This window comes from Thalassophryne amazonica, chromosome 4, assembly GCF_902500255.1.
Source record: "Thalassophryne amazonica chromosome 4, fThaAma1.1, whole genome shotgun sequence".
Lineage (NCBI taxonomy): Eukaryota > Metazoa > Chordata > Actinopteri > Batrachoidiformes > Batrachoididae > Thalassophryne > Thalassophryne amazonica.
Genome location: NC_047106.1, coordinates 113,297,926 through 113,319,027, shown reverse-complemented (window position 1 = coordinate 113,319,027; position 21,102 = coordinate 113,297,926). Strand labels below are relative to the sequence as shown.

At 44.9% G+C, this 21,102-nt stretch overlaps 1 protein-coding gene across 1 annotated transcript in view; it reads right to left on the bottom strand.

The window, feature by feature from the left end:
• gbe1b (glucan (1,4-alpha-), branching enzyme 1b) overlaps positions 1–21,102 on the bottom strand; it is a 555,782-nt gene that overhangs the window by 110,666 nt on the left and 424,014 nt on the right. Inside the window, exon 14 of the mRNA XM_034168442.1 lies at positions 15,024–15,154. Coding sequence (XP_034024333.1) covers positions 15,024–15,154 — 131 coding nt within the window. The remainder of the gene's footprint in view (positions 1–15,023; positions 15,155–21,102) is intronic.

Sequence of the window (21,102 nt, the reverse complement as noted above, 5' to 3'; positions counted from 1 at the left end):
TACTGCGTTTGATGTCGTCCACCACCATCTCTGTTTGTAAATGGCTGAACTTATGAACTCATTATACAAGCTTTGCTTAATTTGTTAACACTGTTGACAAACGTCAGCTACCTATTTTATAAACACTACTCAATCTAGAGCATGTGGCAACATGCTAGTTTATTTTAAATGGCCACTCTGTGTTTCCTTGTTCTGTCATGGTAATCTCTGAGGAGCTTTTTGGGATTTGCCCATCTGAAAAGTGTTGGATGTGCACAAAGCATGTACAGAAAGTACTGCCTGTGGAGAACTGAGTGACAATTTGCACCATTTATTGGACCACTTTTTTTTTAATTGTACTCCTACTTAATGCAATTAAGCCTGTTTTTTTCTTTTCTTCTTCTTTCAATATGTTACACAACATTCATTCAGAGTATTTTCAAATAAAAGCATTTTCTTGTCCAAAAACAAGATTTCATGTTCAGAAAATATTTTTCCTAAAATATTTTGAAAAGTTGGTGGGCTGGAGGCGAGGTGGGCGTCCTAGAATCAGGGCCTTCTTATATTGGCCCTGATATACAACTGTTGTTTAACCCCACAGTGTCAGCTAATCAAATTGGTCTCATAAAGATGTGAACTACTGGTATCCAGTGAAAACTAAAACTATTTATCTGTGTTTTACCAAACATCAAATAATTTTAAGTCAGAGCTGAAAGAGCAAAACAGCTTCTTAACCATCCAAGAAAATGCAAGCAGAAGCTGCAGAGAGCCACAAAATAGAGTGATGTTCATTATAATAAATACAAATCTGTCAGCTTGCTGTCCCCCTTCAGAATCCTGATCATTAAGCCTGCTGTAATCACAACTGTGGGACTCATTAAATTCCTCTGTGCTTTTCACTGAGAGACAGCCAGCCAACACTGCTAAAGATAGCACTTTCTGAATCACTGGGCTCTGCTATTGTTTCTCTCTGATAGTATAACGGCACTGCTATAAACATCTGACTCACTTTCCTTTCAGTGGGTGCAAAAATGATATCACAAACAAATTTGCCTCAGAGCAAGCACTGCCACCAGAAAGAAGGTTGTCAGAAATGTCAGGCAATGAGATCTCCGATACACTTCCCCAGATCATACCGATGCACCATTTGAAGTGATTTTTTTCTGTCAAGTAAAAAGTGAAAACATTCATGCTCAGAACCTTTTCACCGTGTGCCTTTATTTTTAGGGGCCACACTCCAGTGTTACTGTTAAATATGAGAGCTGAGTGGAATACATCAAGCTGCTCTGCTGTACTTACATGCCATGATCTTCTCCCATCTCTCATACTGTCTCACCTCATGGTCATAAATATCTGCATCCACGCTCAAGCCTGTAATATCTTTGTACAAGCAGGCTATCAAGGTGTTTGACAGAAAGCCTATGAGGTGGCACCATTGTGATATCCAAAAGCACAAACTTTTTACATTTGAGAATTTTGTACATTTTTACACATTGAAATTGTTTTTTAAATGTCTACATAATCATGTGTCACCACTGTTCTCTGGTTTGGCTGTCAGACATCAAGGCTCTCTCAGACCAAACACCAGAGCCTCTGTGAGTGGGGACTGTGTGGTTCCAAAGCACAGAACATCTTTTGGACAGTCCAGCTTCTCCTCTGCTGGAGCCAGACTGTGGAACTCACTCCCCACACATTTAAAACTGCAGACTGATATGACCACCTTTAATAGGTGTGTGAACCTGTGGCTACAATCAGGACAGAACTGTGCACATGGTGATGTATAAAATGAAATGTATCATATATAGTAGGTGCAATTGTGTAAATTTTGTATTGTGTTAATTCTAAAAGCCCTCTATGGACAGGTGTTGAAAATTAGCATATTTTGCTATAACACTTAAAACATTGCATCTGGTTTGTCCAATGTGAATGTTATGTCCATATTAAATAAATCAATAAATAAATAATACAGTGCTTACTAGCTAAGATCTTATCTAATTGGTTGAGTGCAAGATACTTTTTACAACAATATTATTGTCAGAATTCTCCACAGTGAAATATGAGGTACTTCAGGGCTAAGTTCTTGGTCCAATACTGTTGTCTCTCTCAGTAGAACCACTTAGATTATACATAGTCATGGGATTAATTTTCACTAATATGCTGATGATTAACAGAATATATATGCCTATTTTTGTTGATAATATGTCAACTGTCACAACACTGGAGGCATGTCTATGAGCAACAAAATCAATCAATCAATCAACTTTTTTCTTGTATAGCGCCAAATCACAACAAACAGTTGCCCCAAGGCGCTCAAAATGCTGGACATGATTTAATTTTTTTACTTCTGAGTTCAGAGGAGACTACAGTGATACATTTTACATGTCAGGATAGTTGAAGAGATTAAAAATATTAGTGTGATCTCTGCATTGAAGTAAAAAACAAAACAAACAAAATATGCCTCTTGAAGAAAAAAGCATATAACCAAAGTATACGTCACACTATCTTTCTGTATTTTGGGGATTTTTGTGTATTGCTGTAGAGTATTTTAATTAATGCCATTTACTCTTTTATTACTGGTACATATTTTGTTTCATGCTTTGATGCCTGAGAAAGCCCTATATAAATTGTTATTATTATTGCACTGGCGAATAAGTTGCCGGACTTCGCAAACCAAAGATAAAACAAAAAACTGCAACTCACTCATCTTCAACCGCTTACTCCAGTTAAGGGTTGCGGGGGCTGGAGCCTATCCCAGCAGTCATAGGGCGTGAGCTGCAGTACACCCTGGACAGGATGCCAGTCTGTCGCAGAAAAACTGCAACTTATACTCAAAAAAATACAGTAGTCTTTATTATTATTATTATTTATAATTAGCAAATAAATTTATTTTATAATTTGTCAGCCACATTTTTTTGTGTACACCTGATCCCATGAGATTTCAGAAGTCAGGTCTGATTCGTACTTGGCTGGGAGACCAGTTTGTAAGACCAGTGGCTGTTTGTGTTTCTCCATGTAGAACTACAGTAATGTAAGGAAGAGCATCCAGTGTAAAACTTGTGTCAGATCCCACAAATCCCAGTGCGGATTTGTACTGGATCCACTGTGGACACTCTGAACAATTGAAAGCCGCCAAAGACAGTTAACATTTATTACGTCTGCCAAGGATGTAATAAAATCATCTGTGTTTATTTATTTGTCTGTCTGTTAGCAGGATATCAAAACTACAGAATGGATTTTGGCAAAAGTTTCACCACAGATAGATATTAGGCGATAGAAGAAACCATAAAATTTTGGAGGATATCTGGATCTGGATTCTGGATCAAGATTTATTTTATATAGGCTTTGGAGGATTACGTCAAAACTGCTTCAAGGATTCTCACCAAATTTGCACCACAGATAGATATTAGGTCATGGAAGACTCCACTGAATTTTGAAGGTGATCCGGCTCTGGATTTTGGATCAAGATTCACTTTATATAGGCTTTTGAAGGATTACGTCAAAACTGCTCCACGGATTCTCACCAAATTTTCACCACAAATAGAGATTCATGGAAAACAAATAATTAAAGAAATAATATATTTCTTATTTTCTTCATATCAAATCAGCTGCAAACAGCAGAGAGAGAGAGAGAGAGAGAGAGAGAGAGAGAGAGAGAGAGAGAGAGAGAGAGAGAGAGAGAGAGAGAGAGAGAGAGAGAGAGAGAGCAGGGCTTTAGGGGTGCCAAAAAGGGGAGAATAAGAAGGATTCTAGGGGACCATGACTGACAGGGGCCCAGAGAGGCCCCTAATACAATTATAATACCGACAAAATAATATGGGGGGTGGCCCAGTAAGATTTCTTTTCATGGGGCCCAAAATCCCTGACGGCACCCCTGGAGGGGCTTCACTCATTTTTACATGAAAAGTTAATCGATTTCATTGGAACTGTTTATAAACTGTTTACTGTTGGCACAAAAGATCTCATCATCATTTGTGTGAACAGCAGACTTTAGCGCAACACGCTCATTAAACTTAATCATAAACAATCATCTTCTGCACACAGCTTCACTGAAACACAAAAGTGTGAAAAACTGATTCAGAAAGAGTAGGTTTGACAATCAAATCAGTTCAGGTGCAGGTCTTGTTCAAACAAGAGAATTAGGGGTTACATTGTTAAAAAAAAGTAATACAATCCCACTCAAAAATGTTGGAAAAAAAAACTGTCAAGATGACAAAAAAACTCTGCCTGCTTCACTGGATTAAAGGTACAGTGTGTCATTTCTGAAGAAGATGTTGTGTGGGCCGCCAGAAGAGGAGGTACTGCTGGCCCACCACCAGAGGGCGCCCTGCCTGAAGTGCGGGCTTCAGGCACAAGAGGGCACTGCTGCCATGGACACAGCCGGGGGTGACAGCTGTCGCTCATTACCTCTTGACAGCTGTCACCCATCTACTCAACATCATCTCACTCCATAAAGACCAGACGTCATCTCCACCTCGTTGCCGAGATATCATACTTCATTGGAGGTAATATCCTCAGCCGTTTTGTAATTGCAATATTTGTATATTGTGAGTGTTTGCAGGAGTACCAGTTCCTCCGTCGGTGGAAGCTGTGAGAGCGCTGAAGGCACTCTTTTCCCCTGAGGAATCTTCAGTACTCTGCAAGTTATTGAGTGAGAGGTGGAGGTGGCATTCCCACCGTTGTTGTTACTGGGTGTACACACACCCACACTTGACTGTCTTTGTTCTTCGCCAGCAGTACCAGATCCGACAGTCGGGGACGGTGATCACCTGGGAATTCGGGACTTAGCGGCTCCAGTATTCACCAGGTTCTGGGGCGGCGGAAATCGTGTGGTTCCGGCTCTTCTTAGGACAGACGTTTTCTATCCTCGAGCCTGCCCACACGTCACCTTTGTGTATTGACTGTTATGATATTCTGAGATTGTCTGTATGTTCGTTGTGCACATTCACAACATTAAATTGTTATATTTTGGCTCATCTATTGACCGTTCATTTGCGCCCCCTGTTGTGGGTCCGTGTCACTACACTTTCCCAACAGGATATCTCGGCCAGCGTCATGGACTCCGAGGGGCATCACCCGGCTGTTGAACGACCAATGGGAGAGCAGGGAGCGCAGGCGTCTGCAGGAGACGTGATTGGTGAGCTGCAGCACATTCTCACCGCCTTTACGGCTCAGTTGGATCAAATGACTGAGCAAAACATCCTCCTGAACCGCAGGGTGGAGGCTCTCTCCGCACAGATGGCGGCGAGCGCTCAGGGCGCTGCTGCAGCTCGTCCTCCTGCCGACCCTGTGCAGGATATAAACGTTCCAGTGGTGGTTCAACAACCCCTCCCACCATCCCCTGAAGCATACATAAGCCCTCCTGAGCCGTACGGAGGTTGTGTGGAGATGTGCGCGGATTTTCTTATGCAGTGTTTGCTCGTCTTCGCACAACGTCCCGTCATGTACGCGTCAGATGCTAGTAAAATAGCTTATGTGATTGCTCTGCTTCGGGGTAAAGCACGCGCCTGGGCTACGGCGCTCTGGGAACAGAACTCACGGTTGTTATCAGCATACACTGGGTTTGTGGGGGAGTTCAGAACAGTGTTTGATCACGCTAACAGAGGAGAGACCGCTTCAACCGTGCTGCTGTCAATGAGACAGGGACGCGAGAGCGCAGCCGCTTATGCAGTCAACTTCCGCATCGCGGCTGCGAGGTCTGGCTGGAATAACGTTGCGCTCCGCGCCGCCTTCATAAACGGACTGTCGTTGGTTCTGAAGGAGCAGCTGGTAGCTAAGGAGGAACCGCGAGATTTAGATGGGCTTATCGATCTCGTTATATGGTTAGACAATCGGTTGGAGGAACGCCGTCGGGAGCGAGGCGAAGGACGTGACCGGATACGCGCCGCCCCTCTCCCTTCCGGGTTCGAAAAGGGGCCGCCCTCCCCACGCTCCACAGCCGCAGCGCTTTGTGGGGCAACAGCTCCCCCTGCTGACGTTGTTAGGGAAACGCACAGGGCCAAAATGGGGAGGCTGATCCGTGGAGAGTGTTTTCTCTGCAGCTCAACTGAGCACACACAGAGAAACTGCCCCAAACGGCAACACTCGCCCTTAGAGACTGGGCTAAGGGGGGGTCAAAACATTCAAGTGAGACACACACAAATTGCCACACGACTCCCAGTCACAATCCTGAGTGGGGATTTAACCCTTCAAGCCCGAGCACTGGTGGACACGGGGTCAGAAGGGAATCTGCTAGACAGCAGATGGGCAAGAGAGGTAGGGCTCCCTCTGGTGGCGCTTCCTTCGCCGTTGCAGGTGCGGGCACTAGATGGCACCCTCCTCCCTTTACTCACACACAAGACACCACCAGTAACTCTGGTGGTGTCTGGAAACCACCGGGAGGAGACTGAGTTTTTTGTAACTCCTTCTACCTCCCGCGTGATTTTGGGCATCCCATGGATGTTGAAGCACAATCCCCGGATTGATTGGCCGTCTGGGGTGGTGGTTCAGTGGAGCGAAACCTGCCATCGGGGGTGTTTAGGATCCTCGGTTCCTCCCGGTTCACAGGCTAAGGAGGAGGTCAAAGTCCCTCCCAATCTGACGGCAGTGCCGGTTGAGTACCATGATCTTGCTGACGTCTTCAGTAAGGATCTGGCACTCACCCTTCCCCCGCACCGTCCGTACGATTGTGCCATTGATTTGGTTCCAGGCGCTGAGTTCCCGTCCAGCAGGCTGTACAACCTCTCACGACCTGAGCGCGAATCAATGGAGACCTACATCTGGGACTCATTAGCTGCCGGGCTGATCCGGAACTCCACCTCCCCGATGGGGGCAGGTTTCTTTTTTGTGGGCAAGAAAGATGGCGGACTTCGTCCATGTATTGATTACAGGGGGCTGAATGAGATTACGGTTCGCAACCGATACCCGTTGCCAATGTTAGATTCTGTGTTCACCCCCATGCATGGAGCCAAAATCTTTACTAAGCTGGATCTTAGAAATGCGTATCACCTGGTTCGGATCCGGAAGGGAGACAAATGGAAGACGGCATTTAACACCCCATTAGGTCACTTTGAGTACCTGGTCATGCCGTTCGGCCTCACCAACGCCCCCGCGACGTTCCAAGCCTTGGTTAACGACTTCTTGCGGGACTTCCTGCACCGATTCGTCTTCGTATATCTGGACGATATTCTCATCTTTTCTCCGGATCCTGAGACCCATGTCCAGCATGTACGTCAGGTCCTGCAGCGGCTGTTAGAGAACCGACTGTTTGTGAAGGGCGAGAAGTGCGAGTTTCACCGCACGTCTTTGTCCTTCCTGGGGTTTATCATCTCCTCTAACTCCGTCGCCCCTGATCCGGCCAAGGTTGCGGCGGTGAGAGATTGGCCCCAACCAACAAGCCGTAGGAAGCTGCAACAGTTCCTCGGCTTCGCTAATTTCTATAGGAGGTTCATTAAGGGCTACAGTCAGGTAGTTAGCCCCCTGACAGCCCTGACCTCTCCAAAAGTCCCCTTCACCTGGTCGGATCGGTGCGAAGCCGCGTTCAAGGAGTTGAAACGACGGTTCTCTACTGCGCCAGTTTTGGTGCAGCCCGACCCTAGCCGCCAGTTCATGGTTGAAGTGGACGCCTCTGACTCAGGGATAGGAGCCGTGCTGTCCCAGAGCGGAGAGACCGATAAGGTTCTTCACCCGTGTGCCTACTTTTCACGCAGGTTGACCCTGGCTGAACGGAACTATGACGTCGGCAATTGAGAACTCCTTGCAGTGAAAGAGGCTCTTGAGGAGTGGAGACACCTGTTGGAGGGAGCGTCTGTGCCATTCACGGTTTTCACTGACCATCGGAACCTGGAGTATATCAGGACCGGCAAGCGGCTGAACCCCAGGCAAGCCCACTGGTCACTGTTCTTCGGGCGTTTTGACTTCCGGATAACCTATCGCCCCGGGACCAAGAACCAGAGGTGAGATGCCTTGTCCCGGGTACACGAAGAGGAGGTCAAAACTGCACTGTCGGATCCACCGGAGCCCATCCTGCCTGAGTCCACTATCGTGGCCACCCTCACCTGGGACGTGGAGAAGACCGTCCGGGAGGCCCTGGCACGGAGCCCGGACCCAGGAACAGGTCCGAAGAACCGTCTGTACGTCCCACCAGAGGCCAGAGCTGCAGTCTTGGACTTCTGTCACGGTTCCAAGCTCTCCTGTCATCCAGGGGTGCAAAGGACCGTGGCAGTTGTCCGGCAGCGCTTCTGGTGGGCGTCTATGGAGGCAGACGTCCGGGAATATATCCAGGCCTGCACCACCTGTGCCAGGGGCAAGGCAGTACACACAAAGGCCCAAGGACTCCTCCAGCCGCTGCCGGTGCCTCATCGCCCCTGGTCCCACATCGGCCTGGATTTCGTCACGGGCCTCCCGCCGTCCCAGGGCAACACCACCATCTTCACGATAGTGGATCGTTTCTCCAAGGCGGCCCACTTCGTGGCCCTCCCGAAGCTCCCAACAGCCCAGGAGACAGCAGACCTCCTGGTCCACCACGTTGTCCGTCTGCATGGGATACCCTCCGACATCGTCTCAGATCGTGGTCCCCAGTTCTCCTCACACGTCTGGAGGAGCTTCTGCAGGGAACTGGGGGCCACCGTGAGCCTCTCGTCCGGGTACCATCCACAGACGAACGGGCAGGCAGAGCGGGTCAACCAGGAACTGGAACAGGCCCTCCGCTGCATCACATCCGCGCACCCGACGGCCTGGAGTAACCATCTGGCCTGGATCGAGTATGCACATAACAGCCGGGTGTCTTCGGCCACCGGCCTCTCCCCATTTGAGGTGTGTTTGGGGTATCAGCCCCCGTTGTTTCCCGTGGTGGAGGGAGAGGTCGGTGTGCCCTCGGTCCAGGCCCACCTGCGGAAGTGCCGTCGGGTGTGGCGCTCCGCCCGCTCTGCCTTGTTGAAGGCCCGGATGAGGGCGAAGACCCATGCAGACCGCCGGCGACCCCCGGCCCCTGCTTACCAGCCCGGGCAGGAGGTGTGGCTTTCCACGAAGGACATCCCCCTCCAGGTGGACTCCCCGAAACTCCAGGACAGGTACATTGGCCCCTTCAGAATCCTCAAAGTCCTCAGTCCTGCCGCAGTGAAGCTCCAACTCCCGGCTTCACTGCGGATCCATCCGGTTTTCCACGTGTCACGTGTCAAACCTCATCACACCTCACCCCTCTGTGCTCCCGGACTGGCGCCCCCTCCTGCTCGGATCATCGACGGGGGGCCGGCTTGGACGGTGCGCCGGCTCCTGGACGTCCGTCGGATGGGTCGGGGGTTCCAATATCTGGTGGACTGGGAGGGGTATGGACCCGAAGAACGCTCCTGGGTGAAGAGGAGCTTCATCCTGGATCCGGCCCTCCTGGCCGACTTCTACCGCCGCCAGGAGGCGCCCGTTGAGGGGGGGGTCCTGTTGTGTGGGCCGCCAGAAGAGGAGGTACTGCTGGCCCACCACCAGAGGGCGCCCTGCCTGAAGTGCGGGCTTCAGGCACGAGAGGGCGCTGCCGCCATGGACACAGCCGGGGGTGACAGCTGTCGCTCATTACCTCTTGACAGCTGTCACCCATCTACTCAACATCATCTCACTCCATAAAGACCAGACGTCATCTCCACCTCGTTGCCGAGATATCATACTTCATTGGAGGTAATATCCTCAGCCGTTTTGTAATTGCAATATTTGTATATTGTGAGTGTTTGCAGGAGTACCAGTTCCTCCGTCGGTGGAAGCTGTGAGAGCGCTGAAGGCACTCTTTTCCCCTGAGGAATCTTCAGTACTCTGCAAGTTATTGAGTGAGAGGTGGAGGTGGCATTCCCACTGTTGTTGTTACTGGGTGTACACACACCCACACTTGACTGTCTTTGTTCTTCGCCAGCAGTACCAGATCCGACAGTCGGGGACGGTGATCACCTGGGAATTCGGGACTTGGCGGCTCCAGTATTCACCAGGTTCTGGGGCGGCGGAAATCGTGTGGTTCCGGCTCTTCTTAGGACAGACGTCTTCTATCCTCGAGCCTGCCCACACGTCACCTTTGTGTATTGACTGTTATGATATTCTGAGATTGTCTGTATGTTCATTGTGCACATTCACAACATTAAATTGTTATATTTTGGCTCATCTATTGACCGTTCATTTGCGCCCCCTGTTGTGGGTCCGTGTCACTACACTTTCCCAACAGAAGAGAGCAAATGCTATCTCCATCAAATATTAATGTGTTTTAACCTTTTCAATGTTATTTATGACATTTTCAACATTATTTATTTTATTAACTTAGACCAGGGGTGCTCAAGTTCGGTCCTCGAGAGCTACCTTCCTGATACTCTTAGTTGTCTCCCTGCTCCAACACACCTGAATCTAATGAAAGGCTCATTAAAAGTCTGCTAACGAGTCTTTCATTGGATTCAGGTGTGTTGGAGCAGGGAGACAAGTAAGAGTATCAGGAAGGTAGCTCTCGAGGACTGAACTTGAACACCCTTGACTTAGACTTTGACAGAAACATGCAAAAAGGAAATTTGGTATTAGAAATAGTACAACACAAATGTAATTTTATCATCTATTATTCTTGCTATCAATGCATCTAAAACCACTCAAAATTTGTTAAAATAGGGCTTGCCAATAATGTTTTAGAGGACTAAAACCCTATGGCTTTGGGGGTCTCCGTCCCCTCGACCTTGCCGGGGTGTTGTCCCTGGACCCCACCATGGTCGTTTAAGCGGGCTCATAGACCCCCGGCCCCGAGATCACATAATTTACTCTGTGCTAAAATGGTTCTAGCTAGAACCATGATGGTGGGGGGTCAAGAGGGCCCTGGTCATGGGGGTCTGAAGGGTTTTAGTCATGCCAATGCTCCCCAGAACCATTTTACTGAAAGAAGAGAGACTGAAGGACCGAAATGACATGGTGAGATGGAGAGGTGCTTCGATCATTAATGTTGGAGAAATAAACATATTATTTACGGTTGTTGTAAATCATTCACTGATCATTCAATAAATCCATCGATCTCGAGAATACAGACATTTCTGTTCTTGACATTCTACTTCAATGATATTTTCATGAATATCTTTAATAAACCCATATGTATCTACCATTAAAGCCTACAATAGTTTATCATTAAGAAATCGTGTCAGTCTATTTAAAGGACCTTCATCTCAAGACCTTCATACACCCAAGCAATTTTGAACTGTGGTGTATCACATACAATCGACACAATATATTTACAGTAACCTACGTTGATGTTTGGTCCAAGGCTTTGCCTTAAGTATGTTACAAATATTGCTTATATTATGTGGAGAAGGGGAAAAAAGGAGCAATATAGTAAACGTAGAAGTTTGTCAATGGAAAACAATGCAGAATATTCATCTGATTTGTTCTGAGCACCATTGTTTTTCCAATTTACTGTGACAAGGATTGATTTATGCTATTGCTATGATTTATTGTGTGCTGAAACAGCACTTTTGCCCCACTGGCCAACAAGTTCACAAGCAGAAACTTTGACCCATTAATGGTGATGTCATGAAGTCGGAAAATTTCATGAATGTCTGTCACATATACAACCCCAATTCCAATGAAGTTGGGACGTTGTGTAAAATGTAAATAATAACAGAATACGATGATATGTAAATCTCTTCAACATATACGAGGTCTGTTAGAAACGTATCCGACCTTTTTACACTCAACAAAAATATAAACGCAACACTTTTGGTTTTGCTCCCATTTTGAATGAGATGAACTCAAAGATCTAAAACTTTTTCCACATACACAATATCACCATTTCCCTCAAATATTGTTCACAAACCAGTCTAAATCTGTGATAGTGAGCACTTCTCCTTTGCTGAGATAATCCATCCCACCTCACAGGTGTGCCATACCAAGATGCTGATTAGACACCATGATTAGTGCAAAGGTGTGCCTTAGACTGCCCACAATAAAAGGCCACTCTGAAAGGTGCAGTTTTATCACACAGCACAATGCCACAGATGTCGCAAGATTTGAGGGAGCGTGCAATTGGCATGCTGACAGCAGGAATGTCAACCAGAGCTGTTGCTCGTGTATTGAATGTTCATTTCTCTACCATAAGCCGTCTCCAAAGGCGTTTCAGAGAATTTGGCAGTACATCCAACCAGCCTCACAACCGCAGGCCACGTGTAACCATACCAGCCCAGGACCTCCACATCCAGCATGTTCACCTCCAAGATCGTCTGAGACCAGCCACTCGGACAGCTGCTGAAACAATCGGTTTGCATAACCAAAGAATTTCTGCACAAACTGTCAGAAACCGTCTCAGGGAAGCTCATCTGCATGCTCGTCGTCCTCATCGGAGTCTTGACCTGACTCCAGTTCGTCGTCGTAACCAACTTGAGTGGGCAAATGCTCACATTCGCAGGCGTTTGGCACATTGGAGAGGTGTTCTCTTCACGGATGAATCCCGGTTCACACTGTTCAGGGCAGATGACAGACAGCGTGTGTGGCGTCGTGTGGGTGAGTGGTTTTCTGATGTCAATGTTGTGGATCGAGTGGCCCATGGTGGCGGTGGGGTTATGGTATGGGCAGGCGTCTGTTATGGACGAAGAACACAGGTGCATTTTATTGATGGCATTTTGAATGCACAGAGATACCGTGACGAGATCCTGAGGCCCATTGTTGTGCCATACATCCAAGAACATCACCTCATGTTGCAGCAGGATAATGCACGGCCCCATGTTGCAAGGATCTGTACACAATTCTTGGAAACTGAAAATGTCCCAGTTCTTGCATGGCCGGCATACTCACCGGACATGTCACCCATTGAGCATGTTTGGGATGCTCTGGACCGGCGTATACGACAGCGTGTACCAGTTCCTGCCAATATCCAGCAACTTCGCACAGCCATTGAAGAGGAGTGGACCAACATTCCACAGGCCACAATTGACAACCTGATCAACTCTATGCGAAGGAGATGTGTTGCACTGCATGAGGCAAATGGTGGTCACACCAGATACTGACTGGTATCCCCCCCCAATAAAACAAAACTGCACCTTTCAGAGTGGCCTTTTATTGTGGGCAGTCTAAGGCACACCTGTGCACTAATCATGGTGTCTATTCAGCATCTTGATATGGCACACCTGTGAGGTGGGATGGATTATCTCAGCAAAGGAGAAGTGCCCACTATCACAGATTTAGACTGGTTTGTGAACAATATTTGAGGGAAATGGTGATATTGTGTATGTGGAAAAAGTTTTAGATCTTTGAGTTTATCTCATACAAAATGAGAGCAAAACCAAAAGTTATATTTTTGTTGAGTGTATTTGTTGTGATTTGGCGCTATATACATGTGCTCTGATGTTACTGTTTATCTCCATAGAAACTACCCACACAATCTTTCATACAAACTTTTTAAAGGGACATTATTGTTGTGGTGGAAATTATGGCAATAGTGTGGGACAACTACATTTTGTTTAAAAAAATCACAACAGTTGTATGACATTGAATACCCCAATTATGTTTTGATTATTTTACTGATATTTTATTCAGAGATATTTTAAAACATTAGAAAAAACGTTTGTTTACTATTCATTTTTATCATTGAAGCTCATAAGTCTGGGTGTGGGACAAGCACAAAATGGCAATATTTGCATATAATGATGCTGAAAAAAGGTGAAAAAGTCATCATAGACTACTAGGACAAATTTCTTCAAACACTTTCATTGTAAAGATAACTATAAAAGTGTGAAATTTCCCCTTTTTCTTTTTTTTCATAAAATATGATCAAGGGACATAAAAGTGCCCGTAGCCTAAGAATCACCCATGTGTGAATTTTTTCACGCCTGTCGATTGCGTCATTTGCTGGTAAGCAGCCTTTGTGTGAGGACGGGTGTTGTCTCTCGTCGGATTTTCATTTCAAGGACAATGGCGGAACTGAAGATTCAGACAGCTTTCGGTGGCTTTTCAGTCGTGTGACTATCCGAGAAATTGTGGAAGAGGTGGGCATGTCACAGCATGTCCTGTGAGGCTTCATCACGGAGGCGCTTTTGCTCCGCCGTCAGAAGCTTCAGGTAAGAATTTCGCCACCACTCTTTTCATGGCCAAATCTTCTTTCACAGTGGAATGTACCGAAAAAGTGCTGATGTCCACCTCTTCCGCAATTTCTCGGATAGTCACACGACGGTCCCGCATCAAGACAGCGTTCACTTTGGAAATGATCTGGTCATTTCAGCAAGTTGATGGCCGACCGGAGCGTGGCGTCTTTAAACCGGTTGTACCGGTCCTTAATCTGTGTGATGCCAAAAGCATCATCACTGAAAGCCGTCTGAATCTTCCAAATGGTTTCCACCTGGCTGTTGCTCAGTTTCTGGCAAAATTTGATGCGGCGCTGCTCCAGTCGTTCCGCCATTGTCCTTGAAATGAAAATCTGACGAGAGACAACACCCGTCCTCACATAAAGGCTGCTTACCAGCAAATGATACAATCGACAGGCGTGAAAAAATTCACGCATGCGCACGAAGGTTCAAGGTTGGCTCATGCAAGCACACGTGATTCAAATCCATCAGGTTTTTGCAAAAAATAAAAAGTTCGGATACTTTTCTAACAGACCTCATATTCAACTGAATAAACCACAAAGACAAGATATTTAATGTTCAAACTGATAAACTTTATTGTTTTTGTGCAAATATTCTGTTTTTATTTACATTTCACACAACGTCCCTTCATTGGATTGGATTCATTGGATTTGGGGTTGTAGTTGAAGGGATATTTTAATGTGGCCCAGACTGTGCACGTAACAACACTATAAAAATTTAACCTAATCTTTGCAAGCCTCAAAAGCATCAGTGTGAAACTGGACATCTTTTCAATCATTTTTTCTTCTCACTTCCCTTTTCAAGAGGTATTTCTTGTCTCAGTCGAGATCCTCAGAAATTCTGTCGAGCTCAAAAGATTTGTGTTACTGTATTAAAGACGTAAGTAACAACAGCATTACTCTGAGAGGCAGTGTGGCGTGATGGAACAAAGCCCATGTGTGAAGATTTAGAAGCACTGAACAATGACATGACAGATGACAGCTGAAAGGATACTTTCCTGGAAGTTCGACACCCACCCTGTAGTTCTGGAAGCTCTTTGTGGGGTGGAAGTTAAAGATGAAGACCACATGTGCTCTGTCAAACACAATAACCTTGTCGTCTTCATGCCTGGCACTGACATAGGCCTGGAGGAAAGAAAAAAAAAAGGCATTTCTTCATGAATAACCATTACCTTTATCATCTTGGATTACGACGTAACAATGGGGCTCATGATATCAGCAGGCGCCACATTTCCAAACAGACTGACGAGCATTCCCAAATCAAAATTCAAGTGGCAGTCATCAGCAGAAAGCAGCAGCTCAGTGCACAGTGAGGCACACACTGCCAGCTTTAGACAGCTGCATGTGATAAAGCCACCGCTCTCCTGTGGAGCGAGCTACTGTTAACGTGTCATTAGCAGAGATTATCAATGTCACCCAAACCCCTATTTTTAGTGCCTTGTCTCCCAAGCCAGTTTCAGGGCAGCATATTCATGGCTGAACAAGAAGATAAGCACCTCTGCAACCGGACTGGCAGAGAGGATGGAGGTGAAGCAATGAGCTGGCACCCTGAACTTTTCTACCCTTTATCCATTTATACAGGAGAAGTGTTCCTCAATTTGAAGTAATGACTGGACTGTCTGGCAATGTGCAACTGCTGTAGTTCAGGAAAAAAAAACAAAAAAAACAAAACAAAAACATAACAGCAGTGCATATTCTAAGCGGAAATCAACAACAGTAATTGGAGTTACAGACATCTATATTATAATAGCCAATTGGACTCTGTGTGCATGTACAGTGGTCCCTCGCGGTTCACCTTTCGTGGTCTCGCTGTTTCGCGGATTTTTTTTTAGTGCAATTTTGCATGCTGCTTCTTTTTTTTAACTGTCTGCTGTGCTTAGTTGCAGCCAAAATCTGGCAACAGGTCCAGAGACTACACTCGCTGTTTTGATGCAGAGCGCTCCAGCAGCAAAGAAAAAGCATGCGCATTGTGTTCTGCGTATGTCTGTTTATAAGAATCTTCTCGCTCAGAAGAAAAAAAGAGCGCCAACAACTACCCATATCACTCGGAAAAAGACACCTGTACCGAAAAAAAGACGCTGCGGAGCGGCGCCACGACGAAGAGGCGCGATCAGAGGAACTGTGAAATACTGGTCAGTTACTATTAATAATTTCTTATGTGTCCAACCTCGTAGTTTGATTGTTAAAATTAAATCTGTTAGTTCTAAAAGCCATCATAATTATTTATAGGAAAACGTTCTATTTTTATTTCTCAAACAAATGTTTGGGCCTGAAAAAGGATTCTGATCTTTAGTTTCATTCTATAATACTGGACTTATTTTTCTACTAAGGCTTGAACTTTGAGAGTGTTTACACAGGAGAGAAAAGTGAGAAAATGTGTGTAGTGAGGGGTTTTACAGCCTTAAAACATCTATAATAATTGTAAAAAAATAACGCTGACTACTGCGCGGAATTCATCTATCTTCTCAAATATCAGCAGGTTGAACCTGCTCTTATCATAAGGTGGCAGTGGTGGCCTTATCAATTCTGGTGTTCTATGGGAAATGCCAAATGAGCTCCATGGTGCCAGACAGTGAGCACAGAGCCCACTACAGGATGTTGGGCCCTCAGGGCACCCTCATAAAGTCTGTTTCTGATTGTTGGTCAGAGACATTCACACCAGTGGCCTGCTGGAGGACATTTTGTAGGGCTGTGGCAGTGATCATCCTGTTCCTCTTTGCACAAAGGAGCAGATACCCATCCTGCTGATGGGGTAAGGATGTTCTACGGCCCTGTCCAGCTCTAATAGAGGAATTTTGTGCCTGGCTCCTGGAATCTCCTCCATGCTCTTGAGACTGTGCTGGGAGACACAGCACACCTTCTGGTAATGGCACATATTGATGGGGCATCATGGAGGAGTTGGACTACCTGTGGAACCTCGTAGTGTCCAGGTACCGCACCATGCTACCAGTTCTGAAATTAACTCTAGTCAATAGCAAAACTAGCAAAAGAACAGTCAGAAAAAATGAGAAGGGGAAAAAATGTCAGTGGCCTCCACCTGTACGACCATTCCTATTTTGGGTGCTGTCTCACTGTTGCCCCTCTAGTGCATCTGTTTATTTCATTAATGCCAAAGCAGCTGAAGCTGACTGACATCCTTCTCTGTGACTTAACAGACAAGAGCAATACCCAGAAGTTAAGATGACTGGATGCTATGCTCTGATTAACATGTTCCTTTAATTTTTTTGAGCACTGCAATTCTATTGCTATCAGTTATGTAATCCCTTATCCAAAATCCAGTTCTTTTTGGGTCAGAGAACTTTTCATCCTACCCTCAACAATGAGCCTAACTGAATTGCAAAAGACATGTTTTTTTGTGAGCATTTGTTGTCTCATTGTTTTTTGTTTTTGTTTTAAACCCCAGCATTCATGAACAGAAGTGATGGTTTGCGTGTTAAATGTTTTTAAAATTGAATCAAGATGGCTGCTGACATCACCCCAATAACTGCCACCATATTATGGTGGAAGGAGACATGCCCCATGACCTGGGACATTGTTTTGTCAGCAGCATTAGCTCCTAGAAGGGTCTCTCAAGGCAAATTATTCTCAGGTAAGGAGTCAGACTGAGAGCAAGTATAGGTTGGCCTAAAAGGTCGCATAAGTTTGCATGAAATGGGGAACTAAAGTCCCACTGCATTGCGTCTGGCAAGTGGAGTTCACCCACAAATGACTGGGTCAATATCTTTTGCACCTCATAAGTCCAAAATTTTAGCACTGTCTTGGGATCTGCTGCACTGAGATTTGAAAGCGAGGTTGGATGAAAGCTTGGTGTGGTGATTCTTAGTCTCATTGTTGAGATGTGCTCTCATTTTCTTATTTGTTATTATTATTATGCCCCTAAAAATTTGTTTACATTGTAATGGCAACTGTGACGTAGATGTCATGTGTCCTTTTTGATTATGAAGTACCTGCACGTGTAGCAAATAAATAGGGTGTGCCTGTGGGTGCGGACGTGCACACAAAGAGAAACGACGTGTGCTGTGTTATGTCACGTTGAACGCTGTGCAAATTAGGCTCTGCTAACAGGTTATGGGCCCAGCTGCATAATGCACAGTTTGATTAACAGGCCAGGTGAAAGTCGTGACGTTCACTGCGTGCACCTGACATCTATGCTGGAGTGATTTCCCACCAACATGAGTATAAAGGACAGAGATGTGGTTCCAGGAAGCCGCTGGGCAAGGCTCGTTTTTGATGGAGATGAGAAAATTTATGAGCTTTTCGTCCACCTTTGTCTGCACAGGTTAAAGTACACCATTTTGAATGAAACCACTGATGACGATGAGGAGAAAAAATGCCAAGGCCTACGTGGAGCTCATTCGGTTTCAAGATGACAAGAGCCTGTTGCTGGTAATGCGCAACGTGGCAGATGACGGATGTGAAGATTCTCCATAAAAACTACGCTGAAAAAGGAAAGCCCAGAGTTATAAAATTACACACAGAGTTGACCAAAAATCACCCATTGAGAACATCACTGAATATGTCATCAAAGCAGAGACTGCGACTGCTGCCTTGAGAGGTGAGAAGCTCTGTAAAGGACTTTTGATTGCAATGGTTTTGAAAGGGCTACCAGTGACATTTAAGCCATATGCAATGCATGTGTCTCAGAGTGAAGATAAGATGAATTTTGCAGATTTTAACACAAAAGTTATGAGGATGTTGAAAACATGCACGCAATTGCATCAGAGAACACTATTATGACAAGAGTGCAGTTTGGGACAAAGCGCACACCCAAGGGAGCAAAGGACAGTGGAAATACAGACACTGTTTGTTACAAATGCGCTACCAGACGCATGTCCTCGCAAACAATGATGCAGTCATTGCAAAAGTAACACGCACAGTAGTACAAACTGTAGATGGAGGAAGCGGGATAGGAAGCAGGAAGAAAGGAGACATATGGCTAGCAAGACTGCAATTAAATTTTGATGGGAAACACCTGGACAACAACCATGGATGCTCTGCACATTTCGCATAAGGTAAGATTAACGCGTAAAAAAAAAGGAAAAAAGTTTCTGATTTGTTTGCTGAGAGACAGAGGTGCTAATTTTTGATCTATTTGCTAGAAATAAAATGACCTAGTACATTATTTCATTTTCAAATCATGTCAAAACTGAGCAGTAAAGGAACGAAAAAGATAAAAGTTCATGTGATCAGATCTGTGTCACGACATGTATCATAATGTGTTCAAACTATAGCCAGCCTACTATAGCTTCTGTCAGACATTTGCCCCCACGATCTGTGACTTTCCCCCTCACATCCATCCACAAACAAACTGCAGGGTTTGCATTACAATTTTTGGCCACTGGGTCCTGGGATATTGAAAATGTGTCCCAGCACCTGCACGAGTGGCGAATTCAGTACATAGAGCTGCTAATGTTAGGTACTGCAGTGTGTTCAGAAAGGTGGTGTGGCAAATGATGCAAAGAAAGCAAAGTGTTTCTAAGATTACACAGTTTTACATTTGATTAAAAGTAAATCCATGACACTGCATGTCTTTTGGAATCAAACAGGCGTTGGAACTAGTTACTCTTTTTGCACATTGAGAATTGGCTGGAAATTTGTTAAAGTGTAGCAGAATAAACTAAAATAAATAAATCAAGATTTGTAATGTTTTTATCTATTGTAAAACCCACAACTTGAGCCAGTTTAATTGAAATATGATGCACACTTCATATTTCATTATTTGGTTATTTCATGTCATTTGTTGTTGTATATTAGTTATAAATAATTTCAATTTATTTTCATTTATATATTGCCAAATCACAACAAGGTTGCCTCAAGGCGCTTCACACAAGTAAGGTCTAACCTTATCAAGCCCCAGAGCAACAGTGGTAAGGAAAAACTCTGAGGAAGAAACCTCAAGCAGACCAAACTCAAAGGGGTGACCCTCTGCTTCGGCCATGTTACAGACAAAAATTACAAAACAATTCACATAATGTTTAAAATGTTAAAAACTCAATATGGGATGGATATAGCTTTTGCTGCTGTGTTCAAAAACTTACATACAGTATGTTTAATCTGAACAGCAGAGAGCTGCACCGTGAGGCAGAGAGTAAATGTAAATTAGTTTTCATTAAATATTTTTTAATAGGATTACAGTTTTTGTCAGTTGTGTTAGATGAATTTACTTGGCAGCACGTTTATTTTTTTTTGTTGAGTAGTCCATGACGAGTCGTTACAGATGTGCTGCTCCAGACCGCCTTCAAAATTCTGTCAATTTTAAGTTTGATTTTTGTGCAAATTACAGCATATCATAAAACATCACTAGCTGCCTATGATGATTAAGAATTGTAGTTAGCGTCACTATCTGGTGACCATCCCACCCATGAAATCATACAATAATTCATATAAAACATCAAATTAATAATAAGCAATGTAATATAATGTAATAAGCGATGTCTTTTGAAACGCGTAGTGATTAAACAAATTTCGGTACACTTTGGCTTTTAGGTTCATAGTTAGTAAGAAAAATGTAAGTTAACCAAATTTCTGGATAGAGGAGTTATATTGCATCCAACCTTGCTGATTTTGCATCAGGACGGCATAAGCACGAACCCTGAAACTGGTTATATGCATCCAAGATTTGGTAGTCCTAGTCCTGTGATGTCTTCTTCTTCTTCGGAAATCCATGAGGACTGTCAGGTTTGAAGTTTTTACCGTAGGGAGACTCTCGTGGACTACGAGGCCTGCTCTTGACTTGCAGCATCGATGGCAGTTTCTGCAAATAAATTCATTTGAGGGGCTGGAAAAGTGTCATATTTCTTTCGTGTGCTTTCTCATACTCTTTTTGACATTTCTCTTCGATTGCTGCAGTGGCTTGTTTGAGTTTACACTTCCATGTATTACGCTGCATTGTTTCTTCTTCCCATGTCAGATGAGATGCGAGCATTCTTCAAGGGCCTTTTTAGTACACTCTTAAATCACAGTTTTTGTCCACCTCGACTTCTCTTTCTCTGCCTTAGCTCGGAATAAAATACTGCTTTGGTAATCGAGTGTCATCCATGTGAAGAACATGACCAGCCCAGCACAGTTGTGAT